The sequence below is a fragment of the Balaenoptera acutorostrata genome, chromosome 13 (assembly GCF_949987535.1).
Source record: "Balaenoptera acutorostrata chromosome 13, mBalAcu1.1, whole genome shotgun sequence".
Lineage (NCBI taxonomy): Eukaryota > Metazoa > Chordata > Mammalia > Artiodactyla > Balaenopteridae > Balaenoptera > Balaenoptera acutorostrata.
This window is the reverse complement of record NC_080076.1, coordinates 72167665-72188000: the sequence shown is the minus strand read 5'-3', so window position 1 is coordinate 72188000 and position 20336 is coordinate 72167665. Positions and strand designations below refer to the sequence as shown.

General features: G+C 49.9%; 1 protein-coding gene across 1 annotated transcript; it reads left to right on the top strand.

Annotated features, from left to right (window-relative positions):
* The first annotated feature begins 82 nt into the window (after window positions 1-82).
* On the top strand, window positions 83-20107 carry SF3A1 (splicing factor 3a subunit 1). The gene is made up of 16 exons (XM_007170698.3): window positions 83-224; window positions 2944-3065; window positions 8116-8323; window positions 9498-9755; window positions 11833-11907; window positions 12635-12785; window positions 13221-13414; window positions 14392-14509; window positions 14773-14958; window positions 15683-15804; window positions 15906-16151; window positions 16710-16917; window positions 17400-17554; window positions 18578-18679; window positions 18793-18864; window positions 19595-20107. Exons 1-16 carry the CDS (start codon window positions 162-164, stop codon window positions 19694-19696), a joined length of 2382 nt encoding a protein of 793 aa, XP_007170760.1. The 5' UTR covers window positions 83-161; the 3' UTR covers window positions 19697-20107.
* Window positions 20108-20336: the final 229 nt, after the last annotated feature.

Here is a 20336-nt window from a genome sequence, read left to right as displayed (position 1 = left end):
GGGCGGCCCCGGAAGTGCGTCAGCCTCGCCCTCCCCCCTCGGCGAAGACTTGCTTGGCTGCCGCCATCTTGCGAGCTTGTACTGTTGGTACGGGGAAGTCGCTTTGACGCCACACCGCTCACCTATACAGAGGCGGACTGGCAACCCTGAGCGTCGCAGTCATGCCGGCCGGACCCGTGCAGGCGGTGCCCCCGCCGCCGCCCGCGGCCACCGAGCCCAAACAGGTACCGCGACCCCCGCACCTCGACCTGGGCCCTCCCCTCGGGCGCGGGCCCTCTTTACTCGTGCAGGAAGAAACGGCGGTTTGGAAGGGCTTGGAGGGACTCCAGGTCCCAGGAGGCAGCGCGCTTCCCGCCTACCTTCTGTTAGCGAAACAAGCCTGTTAGAACAGTAGTTCTCAAAGTGTGGTCCGCGGACCGGCTAGCATCACCTGGGAGTTTATTAGAAATTCTGAGTTTCCACCCTAGACCTTTTAAATCAGAATCTGCATTTTAACAAGATCCCAAGGTGGTTCATTAAAGTTGAGAAGCACGGATCCAGCGCATCCACCGGTCTTCTGTGTTAATTGGGCCCACCGGCCCCCAGTCTTTGCCCAGGAGTCCCTAATTTCCCAGCCTGCACAGTGCATCTTTGAACGTTAATTCTCAGCATCTGTGTAGTGCTTACTCTAAGCCAGACACCGTGCCAGGCTCCGACGGAATGAATGAATCGCAGCTCCTGCTTTATTTAGGGAGCTCACAGACTAGTGGGGAGACAGATATAAGTGAATACTCAATAAATGTTTTTGCCTCGTTTACCATAAATGATACAGTTTCAGCCAGCCGTTCAAAAGATCTCAGTCAGCTAAGGAGGAAAGACGTGGGTCAGTAATTGCAGTGTGATATAAGTATCAAGTACAAAGGAGACAGGAATTCTAATCAACATTGCTTTGGTGGGATATAGGTGAGACTAAGGTAGGTGAAGCCCACCGTCATGAAAGGTAAATTGCGTTTAGAAGAATGAATCAGTAGTTCACCAGATAGGTGATTGGGAAGGGAAATACCATTCTTTATTCATTCAGCAAACATTTATTGAGCACATCCTGTATTCTGACCACTGCAAGTACCTATGTATCCCTGGCATTTTCCCAGTATCTTGGGGAAAAATAACCAAGGTAATACCAGATAAGTGCCAAGATACCAAGGTGGGAATCAGATGGTGCCTCTTGTCGAGTAAAGAAGGTTCAAGCATAGGGTTGGGAAAGTGGTGGTTAAGAGGTGTATTTCTGGGGATTTGAACTTTTCCTGGCAGGCTATTGGGAGAAAAGGAAGGGATGTAAGCCGGATAGTGACATATTTGTATTTCAGAAATTCAGGTAAACAGTGATGGGGAGAATTGCTAGGAGGACAGGTTAGTCATGTTATTCAAAAGATGTTGAGAGCCTGGCCTAGATTGTGGCTGGGGCATGGGACAGAGGGGATGGGCAAGCTGAAATCACAGAAGGACTGATGGTGCAGGCTCTTCCTCCAAAGTGTTACATTGGAATCCTGGTTCTGCCATTGGGCCAGTTAAGGTCTCCATTCCTCAGTTTGTCATCTGTAAAATGACAAGACAATAATATAATAATAAGGGTACTTAATCTCTTAGGGCTCTGTAAGGGTTATAGATTTAATATGCTTAAAGTGCTTAGGAAAGTATATGGAACCTACTCTGTGCTTGATAAATGTTCTTATCATTGAACGTGTAGGCTGAGGAAGGGAGAAGAGACCCACGTTTCTGCCCTGGATGACTGGAGGCATGGTTGGCCGTTCATGAGGAAAGTGGTTAGAGATGAAAGTGCCCAGGACTGCTGGATCTAAAGCTGTGTGGCACATAAGAGTGATGTGGGACGTTGATGTGGGTAGAATGGTTCAGCCTACAGGTGCTAGGGGAAGTGGAGGACATTTTGTAAGTGCCTGACTGAGGACAGTGTGTATAGTGTGAAGAGAACCAAGAACAGAATTTTGGGGACCCCTAACACTAGAGGGCAGGAGGTGAAACAGGAGCCAGGAGAGAAACTTGGATGGAATGGTGAGCAAGAAGGAAATACAGGTGAGAATGGGACCTGGGAGTTGAGAGTTTTGTGAAAGAGCGGTCACTGGTCACACAGCCAGATAACCGATGTAGCTGGCTGTAGGCCGTCATTTCTGACTTTGGCATGAGCACTTGAAATGAAGGGGGATCAAATGGGAGGTGAGCAAGTGGGAATGGCAAGGCTGAGAGAACTCAGGCTGTTTAGCTACCAGAGGAGGGTGGGGAGAAGGCAGTAGCAGAAAGGAACATGAGGGCAGGGGAGAAAATTTGTTTTTCTAAAATGAGAGACTTGACCCTTTGTTTACTAAGGGGAAGAAGCTGGTGAGGAAAGAATATTGGAATTTATGGGGCAGTTAATGTTGAGTACATTTTACATTAACATTTGAACATTAAGTGACGGTTTAGACTATGGAATGGATGCAGAGGGAAAGGGCATTCAAGGCAGAAGAAGTGGCCAGCAAGGAGTTTCCCATTTCTTTATTCAGCAGACAATTCTTACATATCCCGTATCAGGCACATCCAAGGGTGGGGATACAGGCATGGCCTTCTGGATTCTGGAATGTGGTTCCTCAGAACGTGGTTAGATTTCCCCCCTCCATCTAAATCACATGGACACTTGGTAAAAATGCAGATTCCCAGTGTCACAGAGATGCTCTAGCTGGAGGGGAGCCAGGGAGGCTGCTCTTTTCATTGGTTCCCTGGGAAAGTCCCATGCAAGCACAGAGCAGTTGAGAGAGCGGCTCTTCTGGAGCAGAGGTTCCTGACTCGAGGGAAGTCTCGATGAATTGGGCGGGAGAGTCTGTATTCTCAATAATATCCTAGAGGAGTTTAATGGTGGGCATCTGGCACCAAGCCAGGAACTTTAAGACCTTCCTTTTCCTTTTTTCACAGCCCACGGAAGAGGAAGCATCTTCAAAGGAGGATTCTACCCCTTCCAAGCCAGTGGTGGGTATTATTTACCCTCCTCCAGAGGTCAGGAATATCGTTGACAAGACTGCCAGCTTCGTGGCCAGGTAACATAGCTACTCCTGCTCGTGTGGGTCACGGGTAGATTTTAGCATCAAGAGCTCCTGAATTTGCACAAGGGTAACACTTGGGTTTTTAGAGTGGTATTGTTGGCTTAGGCCTGCCAGCTCATCTAAAACCACAGCATGGTGTGAGGTAGGCAGTGGGCAGGACTGGTATCTCTAACATGGTATGGCGGTGGCAGAGTACAAGGCACACCCAGCTCCAGAGTCACCAAGAACCTGTGCTTCCAAACCGAGCCTGAGGAAATACCTGGAAAACTGCTTTGTCATGGGTAATGTGTGTCTGTATCTGAGCTACTGGTCTTAGGAAGACAAAAGGGAGTTGATCATTCTCATTGTGCAAGGACTGCATGTCCTTTGACCCATCTGCAAAATGGAATAAAATACCACCTCAGAATTGTTGTGAGGCAGGGGTGAGGGGACTGAGTGCAGTTCGGGTACATCATGTAGCTATTACCTCAGATGGCATGGAAATCAGCTTGATCTCCTCTTGTTCCTCCCCATTACACTTCCTCAGATGGAGTCTTCTTGATGGCCACTTGACTCCAAAGGTCAACCATTCCTTAGTTTAGGGCATTTCAAGTATTCCTTTGGCAGCCAGCAGGCCACATCCAGCCTACAGATCTTTTTGTTCATTCTCAACAATATATATTTTTTTAACTTTTGAATTAGTTGTCACTTTAAAAATGAGATTGCACAGTAACTCTGGATTTCTGGCTTCTCTTGATGAATTGGATGGCTCCTTGCATGGAAGCAGTAGCTGGCCTGAGCAGACTGCTGCCCTCAGTCAGGGCATATGCTCTCCAGGGAGCCACACCTTGACCCTGAGGCAGCATCCCCATCATGACACATCATTTAACATATGGGTCCTTCCTTTCTCAACCTCTTTATAAAATGAAACATAGAAAGAGGTTACTCTGGTTGATGTCTTAGTCACTGTGTCAGGCTCCATGCGGGTTAACCTTTCACATTTCAAAGGCTTTGACCAACCTGGATATTGCGTTAAAACAGCTCTGTGCTTGATTGAACATTATTAGGCCATGTCAGATTTAGGGCAGCAGGTGTTGTGTTTATAAGTTTAATATTTCATAGCAACGCTCATTCTTCCCCTTGTCCCCTGATTTTTTTTTTTTTTTAATTAATTTACTTTTGGCTGCGTTGGGTCTTCATTGCTGCATGCAGGCTTTCTCTAGTTGTGGCGAGCGGGGGCTACTCTTTGTTGCGGTGCACGGGCTTCTCATTGCGGTGGCTTCTCTTGTTGCAGAGCACGGGCTCTAGGCATATGGGCTTCAGCAGTTGTGGCACGTGGGCTCAGTGGTTGTGGCTCGCGGGCTCTAGAGCACATGCTCAGTATTTGTGGCGCGTGGGCTTAGGTGCTCCACAATATGTGGGATCTTCCCGGACCGGGGCTCGAACCTGTGTCCCCTGAATTGGCAGGTGAATTCTTAACCACTGTGCCACCAGGGAAGTCCACCTCCTGATATATTTTCCTATTTAAAACAATAAATAGGAAAAGAGTGTAAGAGGAAGAATCACCACAGTCTCGCGACCAGAATAGCTTCTACTAGCTGTTTTCACTTTTTCCTTTTTCCTTCTGGCCCTTGGCATCCTTTTTTAGATTCTTGTAATACTAGTAGAGATACTTTCATATCCTGCTTTTTCCATTTGCACTGTATTGTAAGCATTTTCCTGTGTTGGTCCATGGTCTCCTGGTGCTGCATGGTCCTCTCTGGAAAGGATGCACCATGTTAAGGTGATGGGCCTTCCTTGACTTGGCTGACTCCTCTGTATTTTCCTTTGAAGTTGTTTCCAACATTTCAGTTTGGCAAACGAAGCTATGGGGAAGTCTCTGAGCATTTTCTTTCCCTTTCAGATTGTTTTCCTAGAAGAAAATTCTGTGTGGCACATTACTGGCTAAAAGAGCATTTTTAAATATTTCTTTTTTTGCCAAGTAGCTTTCCAGTAATTTTGTGCCAGCCACAAAAATAAGAATCTCTCCAAGTTCCATTAATAATAAATCTATATGTCCACATCTCTAGATCTATTTTTGACTATGATGATTGCCTTGTAGGCATTTCTGAAATCTGTGGACTTGCTTTTGTTTACGTTGCAATGAAGGGACAGAGCAGCATCTCACTCTGGGTTAAAAGCAAACATGCAGGACCCTCTGCTTTACTTCTGTTGGGTTCACATGTATTGATTGATTGAGCATAGAGTAAAAAATCACCAAACCAGTGTGGTTTTCCAAAAGGAGTTTTTTCTCTCTAGGTTTGGTCTTCCCTTTCCTGCATTTTCCTGTCAAGAAATTAAGAGAAATTACTCTTAAAAAGTCCCACCAGGGGCTTCCCTGGTGGCGCAGTGGTTGAGAATCTGCCTGCTAATGCAGGGGACACGGGTTCGAGCCCTGGTCTGGGAAGATCCCACATGCCACGGAGCAGCTGGGCCCGTGAGCCACAATTGCTGAGCCTGCGTGTCTGGAGCCTGTGCCCCGCAACGGGAGGGGCCGCGATAGAGAAAGGCCCGCGCACCGCGATGAAGAGCGGTCCCCGCACCGCGATGAAGAGTGGCCCCCGCTTGCCGCAACTGGAGAAAGCCCTCGCACGAACCGAAGACCCAACACAGCCAAAAATAAAAATAAATAAATAAATAAATAAATAAATAAATAAATAAATAAAAAAGAAAAATCCTTAAAAAAAAAAAAAAAAGAAGTCCCACCAGCTAGGTTGAGTCAGAATCATGTCTTTTTCTGCTGAAATCTATTCCTTGTGTTAGAAAATATAATTCTAAAATTAACATTAAGCTAATTTAAAGCAACAGAGTAGCTTGGAATGAACATGCCTGCATTCTTGTTGTTTTATATTTCAGATTGTTCCCAGATGTGAGGTTATGGCTTAGGAGGCAGTGGTAGAGGAGACGACCAGAGCCCCTATTTCTAGCAGCCCTTTGTATGGTGGCCTAGTTTAGCCATATTTAAATGCACATTTACCCTCCTCCTTGTGTGGTTTGCATTATTTAAGAGGGTGGAAGAATGCTTCTTCCTCAAGCATGGGGTTTCAGCTGGACTAATGCATTGTCACATTCAGACCTCATGGTGTTAGTCACGCTGCAGAGTGTGACCAGAACTTGTGGAGGAGCTAGCCAGGGTGCCGATGACCACTGCCATGGTGGCTAAACTGGGGCACAGCGTCACCTGCACCCTGTGTCCTGCCTTGTCTTCAACTGACAGGGCCAGGGTATGAAAGTGGAGTGACCCGGGTGCCACCAGCCTCTGGAGCTGTCCTTTGGTGTGTTTGGGGCACCTCTGAGTGCAGGGCTCTGGTCAGAGGAGTGATGGAAGCCCCCCAGATCATCTCTCATCTTTATAGGACAGCCCCTTCTAGCCTTCATAGGAGTAACAGTCCCTGGCATTTGCAGGCCACTGTATGATTCAAAAAGACTTTGGCGTCTCATTAACTAATTCGATTTTCTCAGTATTTCAAAGTAGGGAGAGAAGGTGGTTTTTGCCATATTTTACGCATGGGAGATTGAGTCAAAGAGAAGTTTGGTAACTTGGTGAGTCAGTAGTGAACCCAAAACTTGAATGTGTCCCCATCTTGTGTCTTTAAGGTTAGTTCACTTCCATAGATGTTGTGGATGTGTGACACCTTGAAATATTACTGTTGGGATTCTTTAAAAAAATCAGGGTTCCCTACACATCATGAGAGAGACATTTTTCATTCTGAGGGTTTAAAGGCATACAAGTTGGGGGACTTCCCAGTGGTTAAGAATCTGCCTGCCAATGCAGGGGACACGGGTTCGTGCCCTGGTCTGGGAAGATCCCACATGCCGCGGAGCAACTAAGTCCATGTGCCACAACTACTGAGCCTGCGCTCTAGAGCCCGCAACCCACAGCTACTGAAGCCTGCTCTCCACAACTGCTGAAGCCTGCGCTCCTAGAGCCCGTGCTCCGCAACAAGAGAAGCCACCGCAATGAGAAGCCTGCGTGCCACGATGAAGAGTAACCCCCGACTCGCCACAACTAGAGAAAGCCCGCGTGTAACAACGAAGACCCAGTGCAACCAAAAATAAAAAATAAATTAATTAAAAAAAATGCATACAAATTGGGGACATAGGGTGTATGTGGGAAACTATTCCAGATACAGAGAGATGGGGACCTCCCTGCCGTTCTCACCACTCCCCCATCATGTGAATGCGCCTTATGCAGCAGCACAGATGCGGTCCTTGGAGAACAGTGTTTCCTATATGAGCCTCACCCAGTAGTAAATGAGGTGATTTTAGCCAATATTTGGACAAGGCATTAAATCCCATTAAATTTTCATATTTTTTTTCTTCCTTCTTGTTACCCAAAGGACAAAGTCTCACTTTGGTGCTAGCATATCTTTTAATACCTCCCCAGCACTCAGTCATCCCACTTTTTTTTTTTTTTTCATCCCACTTTTAACTAAGAGAACTGGCCTCAATCTCAGCAAACTTCAGCTAAACTTTAACCATGTTACTTTGTTTTCATTGTATTGAATTTTATGACTGCCTTTTGTTAGTAAAGCCATAATGATTTTTATCTGAAGTAGTAATACTTGCCTTCCCACCCCGCCCCGGCTGTGCCATGGCTTGTGGGATTTTAGTTCCCCAACCAGGGATTGAACCCAGGCCCTCGGCAGTGAGAGCACGGAGTCCTAACCACTGGACACCAGGGAATTCCCATGCCTTCTTAAGTACATTTTTTAAAGTAAATAAATTTTATTAAAAGAAAAAAGCAATAGTCCAGATGGTTTTGGAAATGGCAAGACTGGCAGAGGAGCTGCAGGAATGATGGAGGTCTGGAGACACTGTGGTAGAGGAGGCCTGCGCAGGCCGAAGGAGGCAGGGGGCACTGGCCGCTGATGCCAGGAGTCTCGAAGAGGACCTCTGCTGTGTTGAGGGACGGGCTAGTTTGAGTGATAGGTGATGGCAAGAATGGGGCTTGCATGGGCAGTGTTCTGGTCTGAGCAGCTGCAAGGGTTGTGGTATTAATGCTTCTCTTTTTTCCTTTTTCTAGAAACGGACCTGAATTTGAAGCTAGGATACGACAGAACGAGATCAACAACCCCAAGTTCAACTTCCTGAACCCCAATGACCCTTACCATGCCTACTACCGCCACAAGGTCAGCGAGTTCAAGGAGGGGAAAGCCCAGGAGCCCTCGGCTGCCATCCCCAAGGTCATGCAGCAGCAGCAGCAAGCCACCCAGCAGCAGCTGCCCCAGAAGGTTGGAGCCAGCCCCTCCCTTTGCTTCCCCAGGGCTGAGGGAGGCTGGGACAGGGAGGGGAAGATAATGAACTCTGCTGTCGAGACCTCACAACCACCCAGGGAGAAACTTGAGGTCTTTATCCCCGTCTTACAGAGGCAGATGCTGAGGCTCACACAGCAAAGTGTTGCTGACAGTTGGCATTTGCTGAATGCTCCCTGTCACACACTGTGCTCAGTGCTTTGGGAGCCTTGTCTCATTGGTGCCTCACAGGGGCTGCATGAGGAGGCCAGTAAAGTGACCATTTTTCAGATGAGGAATCTGAGGCTTAGGGAAGCACAGTTTACCCAAGGCCACAGAGTCAGGACCCTAAAGTCCGTGCTCTCAGTTCCTACTCTTTTCCTTGACCATGGCATGAGGGCAGTGCTGCAGTGTGGCTTGTGGACCCCTTCTTCTGCATCCCTCTCTACTGTCTCACCTTCCCAGGGCCTCTCTTTCTGGCCTGCCCTAATACCCCCTTAGCACTAGAGATGATTAGGGCTATCAGTGAGGACAGGAAGGGCCCTCACATTTTGCCTCCTGTGTAGACCTGGACTGGTCCTTTCTCTTTGCTTCACTCCTGAGCCATGGTGGCAAAGGCTGCCCCTTGTTTTACAGTGGGAAGTAAAGGTTGGAGTAGGTTCTGAGACTTTGTGTTGCAATTTACTACTCCTAGGACCTCAGGTGATCTCAGTTTCCTCATCTATAAAAAGAATTCACAGTACTAGTTCTGTCCACCTCGTGGTTCGTGTAGTGGCCAGATGAGGTAACAAACGTGGAAGTCTTCTGTTCAGTGGGGTCCTCTGCACACATGTAGGGCTTACTACATCCTCTGTCTTCCTTGGGCGGGGTTTCATAAGCTGTGTTCCTGATAGATATTCTGCCACGCAGTTTTGGTCCTCAGTTTCAAGGCAGCAGTAGAGATACAGAGGGACTCGGTTCTCATTCAGAAAGCCATTTAGGGAGTCGAGGCTACAGTTGGCCAAGAAATCGGTGCCCTTGTGAGTTAGGATTCTCTCACACCACGTGCCAGTGGTGTGTGCGTGATTAGCAGAAGTGTAGAGGTCTGTGCCGTCTGCCGGGGGTGCGTCCCCGCCCCCTCTCTGGATTCTCTCCACCCCTGTGCCTCTTGCCTCACATTCCCTTTGCATCTTAGGTTCAAGCCCAAGTGATCCAAGAGACCATCGTGCCCAAAGAGCCCCCTCCCGAGTTCGAGTTCATTGCAGACCCCCCCTCCATCTCAGCCTTCGACCTGGACGTGGTGAAGCTGACGGCTCAGTTTGTGGCCAGGAATGGGCGCCAGTTTCTGACCCAGCTGATGCAGAAAGAGCAGCGCAACTACCAGTTTGACTTCCTTCGCCCGCAACACAGCCTTTTCAACTACTTTACGAAGCTGGTGGAACAGTATACCAAGGTGCCTGGGCAGGGCGGGGGCCGGGGTGCTGGGCCCAGGGAAGGAAGGCATCTTAGCATCAGCACTCTATCCACTCACTGTCTGCAAGGATCCCGCTCCTGTGTGGGGCCCCCAAGCAGATGTTAGAAATCCCAGTTCAGTATAAAATCTTGATTTCTATTCAGTTTTCCTAGTAAATGCAACGTAGACTGCTGTTTCTAAAGAGAAAGGAAACGCGTGATTGATAACTCATTAGGTGAGTGCCTGCTGCGTGATAAGGCCAAGTGGTGCTCGTTGCTTTTATGTACATTTAAATGTTCAGTTTTCTCAGTAGGGCTTGAGAAGAAGCAAGCTCTTAATAGTTGCCTCCTATTATTACCTAATTTTATCCTCACAAGAATCCATAAGGTAAGTGTTTTCCTTCCTATTTCAAAAAGCTCAGTGAGGTGAAGTACTTACTTGTGGTCTCTCAGCTAGTAAGTAGCTGCACTGAGATTTAACCAACATTTGACTCTGAAACCTCTGTTGTTTTCCACCCTAAAAAGTACCTTGAATTAGAAGTATCATTTAAATAGGCATTGGGAAGCAATTTAAAATAAATAAGTGTAGCCAGTATTGAGTACTTATATTATGTAGTATCTTCTCATTTAATCCCTAATAACCTATAAGGTAGCCACTGTTATTATATTCATTTTACAGAAGAGGAAACTGAGGCACAGAGAAGTTAACTTGACCAGGGTTGCACAGCTAAGGAGTTGCAGAGCAGGGACTTGAGTGCTGGCATTTTTATTCCAGACCCTAAGATCTTAATTATCATGCTGCGTTGTTGCAATCAAGAATGCAGACAAGTCAATACTGGTATTTAAAATAATCAGATCGCTAATTTATTAAAAAGTACACTGGTATAGATATGCCTGTGGAACATTTTTCTTGCTACATACATAATGGAGGTTGTCTTTCCTTTTTAGTGGCATGGTTTGCACATCTGTTTTTGATATCTAGAAACAATATGTTAAAGATCTGACTTGAAAGGTTATGTAATGATTTCCTTTAACTTCATTCACTTTAAGTATATAACTAGAAAGAATGACAAAAATGTTTGTGTTTAAAAAGTCCAGAAGCTAGGAGAGTAGCTGAAATAACAATCATTCAAGTCATAAGACCCAAGGGTTATTGTAACTACACAGTATCAATTTTAAGTGAGCCCTGGGTTAATTTCTCTCAGTGGACTGCTTCCAGAGTTAAAGGTCCACAGATTCCTTTTTATTCTGTTAACTTCCTATTCCTTCTCCTTCAGAATTTGGGTATTGACATTCATTACTCTAATCTGAGGGCGCCGGTGTGTGTCTAGGCCTGGGAATTCTAGGAGCAGATCAATTCCTGAGGAAGAAGGACAGAGAGGATGGAGTGGGGCTGAGCTGCTTTGCCAGTGAGAGTGGATACGCTTGGGGCAGTTGGAAAGATTGGCTGTTTTAAACAAAGCCAGCATTCGTTCTCTCAGCAAATAATGCTTTGAGTGTCAGACACTATTCTAGGTGCTGGATATGTAGCAGTGAGCCGAAGACAGAGAAATCCCTGTCTTTGTGGAGACTGGTCTAGTGAAGGGGCAACAAGCAAGTGCAACATCAGTGTATGTCGGATGGTGATAAATACTATGGAGAAAATGCTGAACAGAAAGCAGGGGATAGAAGTCTAGGGAGGTGGAGCCTGTGGGCTGCAGTCTTCAGTAAAGTCATCAGGGGGCCTCTTGGCATGTGCAGAAGGGTAAAGGGCAGATCCGCCCCCTGAGAGCAGTCATCACATGCTGACTGTATGCTCAGTGATCTGGTGGTGGTTTTGCATACTTTCCTGCTACCCTTGGCAACCTTTTAAGTTGATGATGCCAACTTTAAGTGGCAGTGTCACCATTTTGTAGAAGGAAACCAAGTTACAGAGGTTGAGTAACTTGCCCAAAGTTGCACAGCCAAGTGGAGCTGAGATTGGATCCCAGAATCCCATGCTTTCCTTTCTCCTGTGCCTTTCCACAGGCCCAGGAAGGCCACTTCTTTGTCCCGTGTTGTGCTGCACTGACAGTTGCTTTAAATCTTTGGTGTTTCAGATCTTGATTCCACCCAAAGGCTTATTTACCAAGCTCAAGAAAGAGGCAGAGAACCCCCGGGAAGTTTTGGACCAGGTAAACTAAATTTCTTATAACCAGTTACTGATGGCACTAACGTTACATTGTGTGGGTTCTGTTGTGTGTTTGGAAGTAGGCTCCGAACCAGTACCTTGTTATGCTCCAGGCACAGTCGTGGTGGGAGGAAAGGCCTTGAGGCTACAAAGACCAAGAAACCTGGATTCTCTGCTCCCCAACTTTCTGCTCTGCTGTCTGCTTCAGTCTCTTCTTTTCTTCTGTTGCTAGAAGCCAGCTTTTGAACGGGTTCTCTGGTGACAACTGCCTTTTGAAGTCCCAGGTTTTCAGAGTCGAAGAAAGAGGGCATATTGGTGCTGGCTGTTCTGGGTGGCTGCTTGAGGCTTCTGTTTTGCAGGCTTTCAGACTGCTGCTGCTTTTGTGGGCACTTGGTTGTCATGCAGACTTCTGGGAGGGAGTTTGCTAGCCACTCACCAACTGAAGCAGAAAACTTTGAGGTTATAACAAACAGCTGCCCAGACAAAAGGTCTCTCTGGGCCCCAGACAGAAGGTCTCTGTGGCATGTCATATTTTCATCCTGTCCAAACTCTGAGCCTGGCTGAAACCAGATACAAATACCATAGTCTGCCCCAGAAAGTTCCCCTTTATGGGCAGATCAGCTTCCTGTTCTGAAGGAGACATTGGCTTTGGTGAAGGCCTTGGAGATGATAGCCTCCTCAGGAGCAGACTCTGATTCACCTCAGCACCATGCTGTTTCCCATCCCTTTAGGTATGTTACCGAGTGGAGTGGGCCAAGTTTCAGGAGCGTGAGAGGAAGAAGGAAGAGGAGGAGAAGGAAAAGGAACGGGTGGCCTATGCTCAGATTGACTGGCATGATTTTGTGGTGGTGGAAACAGTGGACTTCCAACCCAATGAGCAAGGTAGGTCTATGAGGAAGGTAGGTCTATGAGGAAGGTAGGTCTATGAGGAAGGTACGTCTATGAGGAAGGTACGTCTATGAGGAAGGTAGGTCTGTGACTCCAGTTAGGGGAGCCAGGAGCTTGGAGCCATCCTGGGAGATCTCTTCCAGCTGTCCCCAAGGAGCAGCAGAATGCCTCAGAGGGTTCTATGGGCATCTGTTTCTTCTCTGCTTCTGGAAGACTTCACTTCTACCACATTGCCCCAGTTAAACCCAATTGAACAAATATTATCGTGCCTGACAATAATGGCCCAACGGGTGGGCCTCTGGAGATAGGAGAGGAATCAGACAGTCCCAGCCCTCAGAGAGTTGACAGTGTGGAGAGGGCAGATAGATGGGGCTTTGATAAGGAGCATCTGTGGAACCCTGCCTTTGACTCTGGCTCACCCTTTGCCAGGGAACTTCCCTCCCCCCACCACCCCAGAGGAGCTGGGGGCCCGAATCCTCATTCAGGAGCGCTACGAGAAGTTTGGGGAGAGTGAGGAGGTCGAGATGGAGGTCGAGTCTGATGAGGAGGACGAGAAACAGGAGAAGGCAGAGGAGCCTCCGTCCCAGCTGGACCAGGACACCCAAGTGCAAGACATGGATGAGGTATGCTCCTGGAGCCCAAGAAGATGGAGGTGCTCTCCTCCAGAGAAGTCCAGCTCCCTTGTGAATCTTGAAAGGAAGTGTGGGTTCCTGAAGGAGTCCTGGCTGAGTAGCTGCCCAAGCGCAGGCAGCACAGAGCCTCTTTCCAGCTCAGGCAACAAAGATTCATTCATAGGCAAGGATCTGAAAGCTGTGCTGGCCCTGTTCTGTGACCTTCCTCCTTTGCCCAGGGGCCCTGCTCACTACCGACCCCAGGCTGGCTCTCAGTTAGGGAAACCTCTATACCATGTACTTTGACGCTTTTGCGCTGAGGCCCAAATGATCAGCAGTTTCCAGAGCTTTTCTTTTTTTCTGGGTGGGGGCGCACACCGTGTGGCACGCGGGATCCTAGTTCCCCGACCAGGGATCGAACCCATCCCCCCTGCAGTGGAAGCACGGAGTCCTAACCACTGGACCTCCAGGGAAGTCCTCCAGAGCTTTGCTAAGTGGCTTTCGGCCTCCTCTACCCCCATCGAGGCAGGCTCTCCAAGCAGGCATAGAGTCTCCAGAGCCAAACTGCTTTCCTCCCCTCGGAAAGAATTTGTGTGCAGCCTGAGAATAAAGGCACATGTGTCTGGGAATTGACTTTTTCTCTCCCTCCCAGCATTGCTTCTTGAGCAGCTACCATTGAACACAGACTTGTTCCCCGCACCCCTCTCCATCACGTTAAGTGCCCTTGGCCTCCTGTGACTGCCTGGTGCCAGCTACTGGAAACGCCTGGGCAGAGTGTTAGCACCACGGCCCCCAGCCCTCCCATTCATGCTGTGAGGAAGCAGCTTGGCCAGCTGCCGGCTGGCCTCGGCTGCCCTGGGAGGCTTAGCACATGGATGCTGACCGGCAGGGGCCTAGGCTCTTTGCCACCCTGAGAGCCACCAGGGCTCAGCTGCAGGGAGGTGGCTTCTCATCCCCTCTCTGAGTCCTGCCACTACTTTGCTTTTCAGGGTTCAGATGATGAAGAAGAAGGGCAGAAAGTGCCCCCACCTCCAGAGACACCCATGCCACCGCCTCTGCCCCCAACTCCAGACCAGGTCATTGTCCGGAAGGACTATGACCCAAAAGGTTGGTTCTGCTCTTCTGCCCTCATGTTCCTCAGACCTGTCCATTTTTAGGAGGGCTCGAGGTGGCTTGTCATAAAGGCATTGATAGCTCCTCTGTCATAGGCCTCACGATGGGGAATGGGACTTCGTCATCGCTGGTGCTCTGGTGCAATGCATAGTGCCAGGTACAGCGTGGCACTGAATGGATGGTGCACAAATGAAATAGCACCCTCTTAACCTGGGCTGCCACCCAGTATTCTCACTCAAGAATCTCTTGCTTTTTAGCTTCCAAGCCCCTGCCTCCAGCCCCTGCTCCAGATGAATATCTCGTGTCCCCCATCACTGGGGAGAAGATCCCTGCCAGCAAAATGCAGGAACACATGCGCATTGGGCTTCTTGACCCCCGTTGGCTGGAGCAGCGAGATCGCTCCATTCGTGAGAAGCAGAGTGATGATGAGGTGTACGCACCAGGTGAGGTTGGGGGGCATCTCCCACTCTGTCCACACCCCTTCTTTGACTCAGCCCCAACTCACTTTGGCCCATGGGGAATCTCTGATCAACTTTATGCTTTAACCAAGCATAGAAGGTAACAATTAAGGTCAATAAAAGCTTTTGAGGATAGGTGCAGCCTATGACACTACAAAATAACTTCCCATTTTCTAGAAGGACTCTTCATAGGGATTCTTCCAAAGGTAGGCACCTGATGTGGATAGCATGTGTCCATTGACGTCCTAGTGCAAGATCTGACTACAGCTGGGAGAGGTGCTCACTCTCAGGGCTGTCTTAGAATGAAGGCTCTGATGGCTGGAGTACACTGAGCACCTTGAAATGAGACATGGTGCCTTGACTGTGTGTGAGAAGCAGCATGATAGGGAGGGAGGAAACTGTCCTGGAGGCAGGAGACCAGGCTTTTAGTCCTGACTCTGCTACTTTCCACGCCATTCAACGTGACCCTGTCTTCTCAGTTGCCTTTTGTAAGTCAAGGGGTTGGACAAGCCCTGGTTTACAGGCTTAGTGCTCGTTGGGCAGCCTTCCCTAGGCTCAGAGGACAGGCGTGCTGTATTGGGACCCAGAGATAGCCTTGTCCCATGAGAACAGCCTCCACCCTGCACCAGTAGAGCTGCTGTGTTGTCAGAAGGGCATCTGGTTTAGTTTCCCTTTCTGTCCCCTGCCTCCGTTCTGTGACTATTTCCAGGTCTGGATATTGAGAGCAGCTTGAAACAGCTGGCTGAGCGGCGTACCGACATCTTTGGTGTAGAGGAAACGGCCATTGGTAAGAAGATTGGCGAGGAGGAGATCCAGAAGCCAGAGGAAAAGGTGCAGCTCAGATGACTCTTAGTGCCTTCCCTGCCGTCAGACTCACACTTGGGCTCAGTTCCAGGAGCCCTGACAAGCTGTGGCTTTGCTTTCCCATGCAGGTGACCTGGGATGGTCATTCCGGCAGCATGGCCCGGACCCAGCAGGCTGCCCAGGCCAATATCACCCTCCAGGAGCAGATCGAGGCCATCCACAAGGCTAAGGGCTTGGTGCCAGAAGATGATACCAAGGAGAAGATTGGCCCCAGCAAGCCCAATGAAATCCCCCAGCAGCCACCACCTCCGTCTTCAGCCACCAACATCCCCAGCTCAGCCCCACCCATTACCTCGGTGCCCCGGCCACCCGCGGTTAGCCAGCAGCCACCCTGTGACTGGTCTTTCAGAGCTGGGCTCTTGGGGTTAGACATTGCAGGCTGAGAAGGGCAGCTATCTCACAGCGGGCCCAAGCGCTGAGTGGGTCAAGTCGAGAGAAAAAGAACCCTTTAGTTAGAAGTGGGAACCTCCAGCCTGATTTTCCATCTGTGTGGGAGGCTTGGAACAGGGAGGGAGGCGAGTGGCAAATGTGAGAAGCAGGCTTGGGTCAGGGACGGGCTGGAGGGCTTAATGGGTCTTGGAGGACTGCTGGCCTGACTCCAGGGGGCTAAATGGAGGTCAGTGTCTTCAGTGGCTCTCTCAGTGTTTGCCAGGAGCAGTTGGTTGAGTCCCAAGTGGAAAGAGTGTTGCCCTGGGCCTCTCTCAGCGTAGTTCCTGTCAGGGCCCAGTGTGAGGCTGCACTCTCAGCCCCAGGGGGCTGAGTTGAAGCTATCCAGCCCCATCCTCAAAGCTGCAGGTGGCCAGTTGCCAGCTGTGTGTGCTCTTAGAGTGCAGCCTTGGCTTCCTGTGACCTGTGGGTCTTCACCCCCACAGATGCCACCTCCTGTCCGTACCACAGTTGTGTCTGCAGTACCCGTCATGCCCCGGCCCCCGATGGCATCAGTGGTCCGACTGCCCCCCGGCTCGGTGATCGCCCCCATGCCACCGATCATCCACGCGCCCAGGATCAACGTGGTGCCCATGCCTCCCTCGGCCCCTCCTATCATGGCACCCCGCCCACCACCCATGATTGTGCCGACAGGTCAGTGGGTCAGGACTACAGGCCAAGCCCTGAGCAGAGCAGTGGCTGATGGTAGTGCCAGCTGTTCCAGCTGGTGGTCCAGCTCAAAGGAGAGCCTTGAGTTCACCATGTGAGAGATCCCTGAGCTGGGAGCCAGGGGCTTATGGCTCCTGGGGGAGGTAGGCTGATATGGCAGAGCTGGGGTCTGTGCACCCAGAGGGGTCAGCCTGGACAGGCACAGAGGCCTGATGATGCTTGCTGTTGGCTGCCACCTGTTCCATCCATCGGTCCTGCCCCTCCTTCAGTTTCCTGCTACCCAATCTGGGCAGTCTCCCAGGTCCCCCTGCCAGGGAACTTACTGGCTGCCAGACTCAGCAAGGAGTGGTCCTTCACACCTCTGGGAGAAATGGGAAACCTTTGCAATCTCCCCTTTTCACTCTCACCAGCCCTGAGTCCTGGGCCCTTCCTCCCACTCATGTGGCTGCTTATTCCTGTCCTTGCAGCTTTCGTGCCCGCACCGCCTGTGGCACCCGTCCCAGCTCCAGCCCCTATGCCGCCTGTCCACCCCCCACCTCCCATGGAAGATGAGCCTGCCTCCAAGAAACTGAAGACCGAGGACAGCCTCATGCCAGAGGAGGAGTTTCTGCGCAGAAACAAGGTATGCATCTCAGAGTGCTGCCCACAGCCTGGAGTATCTAGATGGGCGGGGGCGGTGTCCAGTCCTACCCCAGTCACACGCTCCCTGGCCCACCCTATTCTTCCATGGTTTTGGCTTCTGGGACCTGGGTCAGCCATTGGAGGCCCGTGAAGCTTCTGAGCACACACTAGATGGGGGGGTCAGCAGCCAGAGGAGCAGACAGCTGTCAGTAGTCCGCCTGGTGTGAACTGTCGCAGAGGCCAGCAGGGACACCCAGCTGCACAGGCAGTAGGACTCAGGTGTGAAAGGGGTTCTGGACACTGGAGGGAATCCTGAGTGTGATTCTTAATTTCTTGGTGGCCTTTGCCTCCAGGTCCAGCCCTTAGGAGATGGTGTGTTGTGGGGATCCTGTGGGGGTACTAGAAATAAGAGCTGGGAACCTTGGCACTGCTGGTGCCTGGGAAAGCTCCAGTGAGGAGGCAGAAACATTCCCAGCCCCCCCCCCCCCCACCGCCAGTGCATTTGATCAAATCTTTTTTCTTTTTTCCTTTTTGATGGTAGTTTCCATTTCTTGAGTACCTACTCAAGTGCTGGGGCAGAGCCACACATTTTACAGTACTTGGTCTGTTGAATGCTCACAACATCACCGTCCAGCAGTTGTGATCAGCCGCTTTACAGACATGGTGTTGAGGCTCAGAGAGACCTAGTTAGCAGGGAAGCTGAGTTGGGAACCCAGATCTTCTGACCTCGCAGTTCATATTCTTTCCCCTGTGGTACTTCTTGAGGCTTGCAGCGCACTTTCATGCCTCTTCTTCAGCTCCAGCCTTACCAGTAGGCAGGGATCGTTCTAAAGAAGGGAAACCAATTCTTGAAAAGGGGGAGTGATTTGTTCTATGTCACAAGTGGTGTCAGTAGTGAAACAGGCCAGAGTCCAGGAGCCCTGATGGACAGGTGACATTGTCTCGACTGGCCCAGGAACAGGTGAGCGTAGTTCCTGATTGACTCAGGGCTCCCCAGGCATAATGGCCACCTCCTGTTTTGCAGGGTCCAGTGTCCATCAAAGTCCAGGTGCCCAACATGCAGGATAAGACGGAATGGAAGCTGAACGGACAGGTGCTGGTCTTCACCCTCCCACTCACAGACCAGGTATGAGTTGCTGTCCCCAACTGGCATCAGGTACAGGGGAACCAGAGAGTCAGGGGGAAGCTTCCTGCAGCTGACCTTAGCAAGAGGTGACTGACCTCTCCTCGGTCCCATAGGTCTCTGTTATCAAGGTGAAGATTCACGAAGCCACGGGCATGCCAGCAGGGAAACAGAAGCTGCAGTATGAGGTGAGTTGGGTGTCTGTAGTCCTTGCCCCCGCTGTTGTCCGAGAAGCTAATAAATCCCTTGTGGAATCAGAGGAGTGGGGGGACACCTGGGTGTGGTCATTTGAGTCCATCCTGGAAGTGATGATGCTGGTGGGGGGTGCTGGGGCAGGTTAGTCTGACAGGGTGAGGCTCTGGCGGGGTCACAGCACAGTCTTGTATCGGGTTTGAATGCCTCAGTGACATCTGGGGACCAGACTTCAGAGTGCTCTGGTAGGTTTCTGTCCCAGTGGTAGAGCCATCCCAGTCAGTGTGGTCTCAGGTAGCCTGGCTTTGTGCTTGGACACAAAGGTGATAGTCCAGCTCACCTTGGTGCCTGCCAGGTCACACAGGACTGCTGTGTTCTCCCTTTTTGGACTTTGACAAATCCCCATTCCGGGCCTCAGTTTCCTCCTCTGTAAAGTGAGGCTGTTGATCTCTAAAGGTCTTATGATTTGAGAGTCAAAATTCCATGGGGTTTGTCAGGGCCAGATTTTTGGGGTGTTGACAGCATGGCTTGGTCAGAAGGAAGGAAGAGCAAAGCATTGTGGGAGGAACCAGAGACCTTCACTCCTGCCCTGTGCCACTCCCTTTCCCACCCCACCTTCCTTCAAGCCCTTGTATTTGCTAAGTTCAGAGTGTCGGGACTTCTGAGGCTGCTCTCTGAGTTCAAGGCCAGATTGCCCTGGGCTGAGGCACTCCATCTGTTTTCTAGGGCATTTTCATCAAGGATTCCAACTCGCTGGCTTACTACAACATGGCTAATGGTGCCATCATCCACCTGGCGCTCAAAGAGAGAGGCGGGAGGAAGAAGTAGAAGAGAGAAACCTGCTGTCAGGTCCCAACTACTGCCGTTTTGCCTATCCTGTCCCCTACCCCTGTTCCAGACCCAGGAGACCCTGCTTTGCGCATTTGTTTCCCTCTTACTAAGTTTGGAAATCCAAATTGTCCTGCAGCGTTTCCTTCCCCCCACTCCTTCCCCACATTGATCAGAGAGGGCTTTCTCAGGCATTCTCCTCCCCAGTGACCCCTGGAATCCCTTTGTGTTTGGGTCTTGATTTGAGGGGTCATTTCTTCAGGTAGCCCATTAGGAAATGTGAAACCAGGGATGTCCTATAGGATGTTATCATAGTGCCAAGTGACACTTGGCTGGTAGAATATCGTTGTTATCATGAATCATTTTGTATCTTGCCATGGGCTAATAAACCTCTCCGACCCTTCTCGTGAAGTTAATGTCATGAGACTTGTCTCCTGGTCACCTGTGCCCTGCCCAGACCTAGGAGCATGGCACAGTGCCTTGTGGCTCCTCTACTGCTCTGAGGAATGCTGGGCTTTTAACTACATTCTTGCTGCCATCAAGTCTTCTATGGCTCTTTCTTCGATATATTTTTATTGCCTTTTTGAAACACATGGATCCTCCAAAGGCATAGCCCCGTACGTATAACAGACTAATACGT